Source organism: Osmia bicornis, chromosome 10 (assembly GCF_907164935.1).
Source record: "Osmia bicornis bicornis chromosome 10, iOsmBic2.1, whole genome shotgun sequence".
Lineage (NCBI taxonomy): Eukaryota > Metazoa > Arthropoda > Insecta > Hymenoptera > Megachilidae > Osmia > Osmia bicornis.
The window spans coordinates 7,449,298-7,459,689 of record NC_060225.1 but is presented as its reverse complement, the minus strand read 5'-3'; the positions used below and the strand labels follow the sequence as shown (position 1 = coordinate 7,459,689).

The 10,392-nt window shown below is 33.4% G+C and overlaps 2 protein-coding genes across 7 annotated transcripts; one reads left to right on the top strand and one right to left on the bottom strand.

Moving 5' to 3' along the window:
- The first annotated feature begins 2,492 nt into the window (after positions 1–2,492).
- LOC114879945 (vacuolar protein sorting-associated protein 11 homolog) lies at positions 2,493–7,902 on the top strand. Of its 6 annotated transcripts, XM_029195384.2 has the most exons (19): positions 2,494–2,661; positions 2,764–2,832; positions 2,921–3,094; positions 3,180–3,376; positions 3,448–3,706; positions 3,776–3,930; positions 3,999–4,232; positions 4,290–4,590; positions 4,668–4,856; positions 4,915–5,037; positions 5,117–5,244; positions 5,325–5,537; positions 5,612–5,784; positions 5,862–6,159; positions 6,239–6,561; positions 6,669–7,085; positions 7,317–7,413; positions 7,470–7,605; positions 7,705–7,902. In XM_029195384.2, exons 1-16 carry the CDS (start codon positions 2,647–2,649, stop codon positions 7,028–7,030), a joined length of 3,213 nt encoding a protein of 1,070 aa, XP_029051217.2. In that variant the 5' UTR covers positions 2,494–2,646; the 3' UTR covers positions 7,031–7,085; positions 7,317–7,413; positions 7,470–7,605; positions 7,705–7,902. The 6 variants fall into 6 exon arrangements, with proteins under 6 accessions (XP_029051219.2, XP_029051218.2, XP_029051220.2 ...); XM_029195386.2 differs by having other exon boundaries at positions 2,493–2,661; positions 6,081–6,159; positions 6,669–7,413; XM_029195385.2 differs by having other exon boundaries at positions 2,493–2,661; positions 6,747–7,413.
- Positions 7,470–9,213, bottom strand: LOC114879946. Its single transcript, XM_029195388.2, has 2 exons — positions 7,847–9,213; positions 7,470–7,765 (listed from the first exon to the last, which is right to left on the bottom strand). Exons 1-2 carry the CDS (start codon positions 8,870–8,872, stop codon positions 7,475–7,477), a joined length of 1,317 nt encoding a protein of 438 aa, XP_029051221.1. The 5' UTR covers positions 8,873–9,213; the 3' UTR covers positions 7,470–7,474.
- Between the last annotated feature and the right edge of the window lie 1,179 nt (positions 9,214–10,392).

The following is a 10,392-nucleotide window of genomic DNA, read 5'->3' as shown; positions in this document are numbered from 1 at the left end:
TGAAAGATGTAGACAACGTGTTAAGGTAAACAATATATATATATATATATATATATATTATTAATTATATTGCGTGGTACGAACAGAACTGTGATATTTTATTGTATAAAATTTACGAAGAACAAAAAGAGAAGACGGTGCAACACTCGCTGCAAATACGAAGAATAAACAAATCTCTAAAACGGATATAAACATATATATATATATATATGATACTTACGGTAGAAAGCGCGCCGGATATTACTGTATTTTACAAAAAAGTGCATCCTTAAGCCGCGCGCATCGTCGAGTATCCCTTTTCGAACATTGAGACACGCTTTCGTCGCGACGAAGCTTCATTACGAGGACAAAATTTTCCCCCCCAAAAAATGCAATGTTTCTCGATGGATGAAGAGAAGACAAAAAGAAGAAAAACGTACGTCCTCTGTCCGGTCCATTCTCGATTGGAAAAGGAATACTCGGTGACTTTTTTCGGGCCAGTCGCGATGCCCTAGCGTCTAATCGTTTCCTGTTTGTAAAGTATACATATAGATATATGATATAGATATATTATATATATATATAAATTAAATGTTTGATAAGAAAGAAACGATGAGCGAAAGAGAGAGAGAGAGAAAGAGAGAGAAAGAGATAATTGAGTAGAGATCATCGTTTTCACAATCTGTATATTCGAGAACGATTTTAAGATGCATACACAGACACACACACGTACACACACATGTACACGCAGTTTAAAATAGTTTCTAGAGTAAGTACCGACGTGCTACGTCTGTAAAAAAAAAAAATTTAAAAAGAAAAGGAAGATCACATTTTTCGCGCTACCGATCGTCCCTCGCCCGAGACCCTTTAAATAAAGTGGTGAAAGAATGTTGATGAAAATCATGTTTCCTAATCCCTTGCCGATATCGAGAAGACCGCATCAGAGATTTTAAGGATGAAGAGGAAAATAGGACAGAGGAAACGATTGATGGTTCTGTGCTACTGCTGTAATGTGTTATGAACGAGGAGTTTTATTTGAAATCATTTTACAAATTGTACATTTTATTCGATAGAGGCTTTTGAAAATTAATTTCAATCGAACGTTTTTAACGTCTTACAGTAGTAACAAATGAATAAAAACAATTTATTTTACGTTTTTGTGATAATAATGTTCATTCTTTGGATTTTAACCCTCGGATGGCGGGCCATGGAGGAAGCTCCAATTTTAATTTAATTTTGTATTTCATTTTCTAAATTTTATACTGCTCCTCTAAAAAATATTCTTCTAATATCAGAAACTCTTTCGTTTAAAAATTATAGATTTAACTTCAGGTTAATGTTCTTCTGTATGTTTTGTAAGTTTGGATCTCGATTGACTCAGGCTCCGCTGTTCAAGGATTAAAATGAATGCAAAATTTTTAATTCAAATCATAGAAACTCAACGATTCATTTAAAGAGGACAATGTATTGATAAGAGAAAGACCACCAAACGTGTTAATTCGTGGATACAACGAAGCGACGATTAGAGAAACGATCGTAGAAAAAATGGTGCGTTTTTCGTTTTCTTTCAAACGCGAGCACGAGAACGGTACAAAAAGAGAAGACGATGATAAACGAAAGCTTGTGATCCTCGTGAAACGATCGAAATTCGTACAGAAACCGTAAGCTTCCTCCAGAAGCGATCTTTTGTATGAATTTTGATCCGCGAATACCGATCGAGAACGAAAAAGGGTGATTCATGGAATTATATTGAATTTAACGAGTCGTTCTTGGTTCTCGATTGAATCGCAAAAATCGGGACTGGTGTTGTGTATTCATAATCGACTTGCAGAAATTCTCGCGACCATTTCTTCTTAATTCCCTGCGTATCGCGCACAAACAGACCTTGTAAAACAGATCCCGGCCCATCATCGACACTAACTGTTCGTCCTTTTTAACAAATATAACAGAACTTACGTCTTACTAATTAAGAACGACGATCCAGAAAGTCATCGCAGTTAACATACAAAAAAAAAAGAGTTTATTATAATTATATAAAAATTTTGCATACACTGCCTTGGCATTCTGTGTTCGCAGAGTGTTTCGTGATTCCTTGCCAAAATATTTTCGTTCAAATTGCTTTTATAATTGTATTTTAGTTCTATATTTAACATTAATTTGAAAGCGATAAAAGAAAATTTACTTTAAATTTGTTTTTTCTATATTTTAAAAAAAGTTCACGTTAAACATTTTCTTATTCTTTTTGTAGAAATGAATAAAGATCCATTTATTTTGTAGATATTAGTATAGGAATAAAAGTCGACTACGAAGAAAAGGAAACTTCAAAGCATGAATGGACCTTAATAAAATGCTGCAGAAAATCAAATTTGATTCTTCGATAGATGACGTATTGATTTTCGATTATTTTATAGCGATATCTCTGAAGATTTGCGGGAAACTTGTGTACTTCAGTTGGGCGCTGTCGGTATAGTAGGAAAATACTTGGCGCTTGCGTATGACTCAGAGATGTCAGAAACAGCTGATCGTATGTAGGCGGACAAAGATGGCGAGCGTACGTCTAATTAATCCCGTTGTCAGATAACTGTCAAAAAAGCTCGAGCTTGCTGTTCGTTTACAGCATTAACAATATTTTTTGCAAATGTGTACATAATTAGCTCGTAATACGTGATGGCATTTCTCGAGGTTAGTGTCGCGTTTTAATGTATCGTTTAGTATGGCGTGCCTTGTAACTCCTTCTTAACCTAACTTTCTACATGCTGACAATGAAAAATATTTACTTTTCAGTGGAGACGCTTCAATTTTTTCGATCTTAAAAAAGAAGTCGATGGCGGGAAAATTGCTAAAGCACTTGGCGTAAGTTGTTCCGAATTTTAATTCACTTCTTTCCGAGAAGGTATTGTAGGTTAATTTCGTATTCGTTACAAACCTTGTACTCTGTTAGGAGGCTCAAGTTACTGCAGCGACGAGCGGTAATGGGAACTTAGTTTTCGGAGATAACACGGGCAATGTGCATTTAGTGAACAGGACCTACGATGTTACCACTTTTCGTGCTTACGAAATCACGTTAACCTTAGCTCAACAAGTTCAACATTCCACGTATCTGTTTACCATTGGTGTAAGCGTAATTTTAATTAATAATTCAAATTAATATGAGCTCGTTTCAAAGCTGTTTATTATTGGTATAAAACATTTTTGTTTAGGAAGATGAACCAGGTTGTAATCCTACAATAAAGGTCTGGAATGTAGCTAAACCAGACAAACAAGGAAATCCAACATGTGTCAGAATAAGTAGAGCCATACCTAGTTACAGAGCTGTTCCTGCAACTGCATTGTGTGTACACACTTGTCTTACTTTAATGGCCATTGGCTTTGGGGATGGCTCAATTATGCTTTATAGGTAGATATAAATTGAATAACAATTATCCTTTGTATTAATACAATTTATCACATATAAGTTTTGATTTTTAGGGGTGATTTGACTAGAGAAAGAAAGAATAAAATAAAGGTGCTGAAAGACACAAATCTTTCTATAACTGGTTTAGCAATAAGATCCACAAGTAAACAAACTCATTTATTTGTTGCTACACTAAATAGTGTTTTCCTTTATAATATTACTATTAAGGATAAAGAATTTAAATCACCTTTGGATATTATGGGTTGTGCTAGAAAGTGTAGTGTTCTTGCAGAGACTATGCAAGATAGTCACTTCATGATTGGCCATGATAAAGTAATAATCCTAATAAGATTTCACCATAAGATTAAATGCATGTTTCTTACTAAATATCCATTGTTTTAGGCAATCTATTGTTATACACCAGATGGTAAAGGCCCTTGTTATGCAGTAGGAGGTCAGAAAATAATGTTAGAGTGGTTTAGAAGTTATTTAGTTATCATAGCAAAAGAAGGTGCTGATGTTCCAAGAACCACAACCACCATTTCTGCAAAACCTAGGCAAGAATTTTGGACTGAGATTGCTTCTTTTAAGAGTACATATGTTTTCATCATTTCTTTATTTATAGTACTATAGAACCAATACCTCCAGGAGTAGATAAACATATGATCACAGTACTGGATATACATAACAAGTTCACTGTTTTCTCTGCACCAATGTTATCCGTGCAGGCAGTTTTATCTGAATGGGGAGGATTTTTTATACTCAGCGGTGACAGTAAACTGTACCACCTGGATGAAAAAGATTTACAATCAAAATTAGCATTACTTTTCAAAAAGAATTTATATGACGTGTCTATCAGGTAACTGATAAATAACGATTGTTATAGAACTATTGCTTAGCGCTATACCATTTTCAGGATAGCTAAAAATCAGCAGTACGATGCTGAAGGCCTTGTCGATATATTTCGACAATACGGTGATCATTTATACTCGAAAGGTGATCATAACGGAGCGATAGAGCAGTATATAAAAACTATTGGGAAATTGGAACCTTCGTACGTGATCAGAAAATTCTTAGATTCTCAGCACATTGATAACTTAACAACTTATCTGCAAGCCTTGCATAAAAACGGACAAGCAACGGAAGATCATACTACTTTGTTACTAAATTGTTATACAAAGCTGAATCATACGGATAAATTAAAGGAATTTATTATGGTAAAGAAGCTCTAGTTCCACCTATTATAAATTATTAAATAATAAATATATCTACATATTTTAATTAACAATTTTAGACGAAAGACAGGGAGGTCGATTTCGACGTTGAAATTGCGATAAAAGTTTGTCGTCAAGCATCACCGGAAGATGCCTTACTTCTTGCACAAAAACATGGTCGCCACGAATGGTATCTTCGCATTCAAATAGAAGATAAGCACGAGTATAAAAAAGCATTAGAATACATGGCAACTTTAGAATTTGAAGAGGCATGTTTATCTAATTTTAAAATTCTATATATGAAATTAATTTTAAATCACTTTTTAGGCGGAGTCTAATATGAAGAAATATGGTAATATTCTCATAGAAAACGTGCCAAATGAATCTACGCAATTTTTAAAGACGTTATGTACCAATTATAGGCCTTCGAATAAACCGCTCGTTGATCAGGTAAGATTGAATAATTAATAGATGCCGGGGTTGTATTGATCGCGGTTAAATTAATTTAAATAATCTGTAATTAATCCAGGAAGCGTTAGATGGTACCGTGGACCAACATATTGATAAAGCTAATCCAGAAGACTTCATTCACCTGTTTTTAAATAATTCAGAACGTTTAGTGGAATTCTTAGAACATCTAGTAAAAACAGATACCAAGTTAGTGTGTTAGTACTGGTCTTTAAGAAAAATATATATTTGTAATTTATATTTTATAACTTGAATGTGTTTATATATAGGTGGAGTACTCTGGTGTATAATACATTGGTAGAACATTATCTCCATGTCTGGTCAGCCTTAGATAACGATGTAGCTAAAGTGCAATATGAACAGAAGATTATACGTCTGTTGCAAAGTTCGGAAGCGTGTTATGATAAAGACCAAATATTAATTTTATGCCATCAACATAGCTTTAGGCGCGGTTTGCTCTTTCTTTACGAAGAAAGTAAACTGTATGTTCATTAAGTAATTTATGCAGTCAATATTATATTTAGAAATCTTATGATTTATATTATGTTCTCAATAGATACCAGGAAATATTACGATTTCATTTACGAGAAGGAGACAGCGAGCAAGTTTTGGCTACTTGCAAACGGTTTGGCCATCAGGATCCAAATCTATGGGTACAGGCATTGTGGAGTGTTGCAAGAAACAAAGAAGCGCCGGCTAAACTTCTCGCAGATATATTGGCCTACATAGGTAGATTTAAAATTCAATCTAATTTTCTCTTTACTTTTTTTTTTATACGTTGCTTTAAGAAAGAAACACATTCATAGCACAAGAGAGACTTTTATCGCCACTAATGGTCATTGACGCAATTTCAACTTCACTTTCTTGTACCATGGGAGATGTAAGAACTTATTTAAACAGCGTACTGCGAACAGAGCACGAACAGACACAGGCAGACATAGAATTAACTGAGAAGTATCGAGCAGACACTCAAAAAATACGACAGCAAATAGAATCGATTAAAAATAACACAATAATCTTTCAAGGATCGCGTTGCAGTGCGTGTCGTGATCAATTAGAATTGCCATCAGTACACTTTATGTGTCAACATTCGTACCATCAACAGTAAGTTCACATTGTACATATTAGACGGAATTATGTTTATAAAGATATTTTATATCATATTATTGTATTGCCATTTCAGTTGTTTCCAAAGTTTCTCGGAAAACGAAAATGAATGCCCTGCCTGTTTGCCAAATAATAAAAAGTTATTGGATATTATAAGGGCTCAAGAACAGTCGAGAGACCTTCACGAAACATTTCACAGTCTTCTTGATCGAGCAGAAGATCCATTTTCATTAGTTGCCGATTATTTCGGACGGGGAGTGTTTAAAAAGTTAATGGTGATCACTGATACCGACAAATCATTGTCTACAGCATCGACGAAATTCGAGGAACCAAAATTAAACTATGGCCCAGGAGCAGAGGCCAGAATTAGATTAACAGAGGGTAAAAATACAACACTAGGTAAAGACAGTTTTGTTAAAGATACATTTATTTTAATTTGTTATTACAAGTTTATTCTTTTTTATGAAACATTGAAACCCTTAGTTTCTATGAATATATTTCTACAGCGGTAGATGATCGTTTGCGTTCTTTCCCAAAATCGGATCTTTACTCTTCGTCGTTAGAAGCAAACATTTCTGGCACAGGTAGTGGTATATCTACTCCTCGAGGAAATTCAAGGAAAGCATCGCCAGTGCCTATACGGGAGGCTCGTATTTTAAATAACACGCCGAAATCATCACCGATTCAGAAGTCCTTTGTAACAATACCACCAAAAACACCAATCACTCCATCCAATCCGTTTGAAGCGGATGATTATGATGAATCAAAGAATCCATTTTCTGAAGCCAACGACTACGATGACGATAAAAATCCATTTAAGGACGATGAGGATGATTATAACAAAAACTTGAATCCCTTTGGTAGATAAACTAAATTTATTATATCCAGCTATTTCAATTATTAAGTCCACGGATAAGTAGTAGGTTTGTAAAAAAGACACCATAAACGTTATTATCATACGCATAAAATTGTAAATTAATTCTGTCAATCCAGCTTAGCTTTGATTATTGTATTCTTTTACAAGAATACAATCGTTGTTTTTCAGCTCGATATTTCATGGTAACCCTAAAGTCAGTGCTTTATAAAATAATGTCATATTCACATTGACGAATAAGACGCTTCTTCTGTACATATTGATTTATATCACGTTTCAGATTTTCACATAAACATACACAAAATGTCTATTAGATAATTTATTCAATAAGTATTAATATAAATCGTATTTTACAAAAAAAAGATACATCTACCAAAGTAAGTGTTTTTCAAATACTGATCAACAAACTTATATACAAATAAAAAAATTACAGGTGTATTATACATGATCCAAAAGATATTTCCATTCGAATATTTTATCACTTATTCTAAAAGCGTTCCAAGTTTCAGTCGTCTCTGGAGTTCGTGGTTTACTGGAAATAGAAGTGCAATATTCTTCTGTGGGTACAGGTATAAAAAAGTCAGATAGTACTGGCACAGCATCTTTTTGTCTTGGTTCTGGATCTTTACTTCGAATCAGTCTACCTGGTAATTGTTTTTCATCTACAGATAAATCTACTAAATCTTTATAAATGGCTTCATCAAGAGGGAAATCCAAGGCAGTGGAAATCTAAAAACAAAAAATAAAAAGGAATTGTGTAACAATGCATTTTCTAATACTATGTGAAAATATTTCTTCTTGTTTTAATACCTTTCCATTTATAAACTGTTTGTATGATGGTGGTAAATGTTCAATATCAGTCACAACTTTTTGTTTTTTCATTTCATTTAATTTATTGATTGTACAAGTGATTGAATTGTATTCTGGTCTTGCTAATTTTTCCCCAGAAATACTTAATTTTATAGAAGTACTTTCACCGCTTTCTGGAATCTTCAAGTCATTTTGATTTTTATGAGATACCCCTGGACCAATGCAAGACTTTATTTTGGGTCCAATTATATCACGGATCACAGTCTTTTTGACAGGGGAGGCCTTAACTTTGGATGCAATTTTAAGGTATCTATGACAGGGCATAACATTTGACTTTGCAGTTAAATTTCTTTTGGATGGAACTGAAAATTTACTTGCAACAGTTGCCTTTCTTGTGCTAGTTCCAACAGAGCAAGGTTTAGCTTTATGCTTTGTAATTTCTAAAGGCGTAAATCTATTAGTTATAGTCTTATTCTTTTTAGTATCCAGTGTTTCATTTTCTTTTCCTTTTTTACTTTTTACAGATTTCTTTGGAGTATTAGCTTTAATATAACTTTGTGACTTAAGAGGTCTGTTTAAATTTTTATTTTTTATATTAAAAGATAGTGGAGAAGATACTCTGTCATCCTGTAAAGGTTTGTTGCAAATTTTTTGTTCATCTTCAGAATTTGCTTTAATATTTTTAATATTTTCATTATCAGTTAAAGGTTTCTGATTTTCTATTTCAAGAGGATTTTCGTCAGCTGTACAAAGAGGTATATCAGTGCACACAGTTAGTGAGTCAGTTTTTTGTGGATTATCAATACTTTTTAAATCGTCATCTTCGTGATCATCACATGTTTTATTAAGTTTCAATATTTTAATGGGTTTCTTAAGTGTCACAATACTTCTAATCTTTGGTTTATTCGACCGTGTAGCACTTTTCTGATCTATAGAAAGTTTTGATTCTCTTGCTACCGGTTCGTTGGTGTCAGTTTGACAAAATCTAACCTTTGGTCTTACAAACAATTTTACATCATCAGTCATTATTAAAAATGTAAAATTTTCAAGTTAAGGTGATGCGAGCGTTGAGGCCGAACTTTGAATTCCGCGTTGGTAAAACAGTCAACGTTTCATAGCGTGTTCTACGATTTCGTTGATTTTTCACTCGCGAAAGATGTCAAAAAGGTAAAACAGACCACAAATTTAGTTCCTCGTTTCTTCTGTAGAGCACAGCTCGTATATGTAAATATGTGTGCGTCGACCGAATCGATTGATTATAATTTTTTTACAAATTAACATTTCGCTCATGCATACATTGCACATAAGTGTCAAAATTTATATCTGAAATAATATGTTCTTAAATATTTCGTATCAAAATCACGCCATAGGAAAGTGTTATTAAAACAATATTCCCCTTTATCTATTACATAATTACAATAATATAAAATATAATGCAAGACGGGTGTTGCTAAAAAAAGTACATTATTCGATTTTTTCACTGATATTTATTATATGAACGATTCCATTACGATTAGCATTATAGTTTTGAAACTTCTACCGATGGCTGTGATTGGTCGTCCCATGTTGGCGTCCTCTCGTTTCGACCAATCAGACACGTCGTTGTGTGAGCGAGTGCGTCGATTTGTGGGGCAGTGCAGCATTCCTCTTCGAAGCTTCGTCTACTTTCCACGCGTCTGCAACAGGTAAGATTAAATTATCTTCAAACATTAAATTAAATTGTCTTTCGGGTGTTAAAAGTACAAAAAATAGAAAGAATAGCTGGAGAGAAGTCTAGATTCCTGATTTTTGATATTAATTTGAGGATATCTTTAAAAATACAAGAGTTGAAAGTTTGTGCTCTTGCCGCGATTGTACAATGAGGTTGGAACAACAGAATTTGAATATCTTTCCCTTTTATATCGTTAATTTCCTAACCAATATTGAACGTTTTTAATATTCTTTCACACAATTTACTGTTTGATATTTAATAACGTTCTTTCTTGAGCATCGTAATATTATGAGATCTGTTCGTCTACCGGCTTCGGTTCGGCTGGGGACGAACATTACCGAATAATACCGAAGTGGTGCCGACCGATCTTCGTCGGAAAGGAAGGTCTCGCCATTTCTCTCGCGAACGTCGAAGTAACAAGACGTGTTGAGAGCATCCTTCCGTATAAGTAATAAGTGAGCATTGTATTTATTAAAATATTTTGCATAAATTATAATTCGATCGTTTATTATTGTTGATTACATTTTATGTACATAAATTCGTATTTCTTTTTTGTTACAGATATTTGATGGATATTGAAAGGACGCCATGATATGGGTTTGAAATAGAATTTCGTAAGAATTTATTGTTTTAATTTATTCTAATCAATTATTAACATTTATTATTACTTGTCTTTTATTGAGTCGTTGTTAATTGTAAGCATTTTTGATAATTACTTGCTACCAAAGTCAAGAAAGAAAAAATTAGACATTTTTTTTCTTTAACCAATTCATAGAAAAAGAATAATTAATTTTTCATTTTATTAAATAATTTCGTCCAGTATTTTAATACATTT

What these genes read in the sequence shown, in the direction of transcription:
- LOC114879945 (XM_029195383.2), top strand. An exon ending in CGTATCTGTTTACCATTGGT is followed by an intron (nt 3,095 to 3,179) that starts GTAAGCGTAATT and finishes ATTTTTGTTTAG; the next exon opens with GAAGATGAACCAGGTTGTAA. An exon ending in GGGTAAAAATACAACACTAG is followed by an intron (nt 6,562 to 6,668) that starts GTAAAGACAGTT and finishes ATATTTCTACAG; the next exon opens with CGGTAGATGATCGTTTGCGT.
- LOC114879946 (XM_029195388.2), bottom strand. Translation starts at nt 8,872, where the DNA reads ATGACTGATGATGTAAAATTGTTTGTAAGACCAAAGGTTAGATTTTGT. An exon ending in AACAGTTTATAAATGGAAAG is followed by an intron (nt 7,766 to 7,846) that starts GTATTAAAACAA and finishes TTTTGTTTTTAG; the next exon opens with ATTTCCACTGCCTTGGATTT.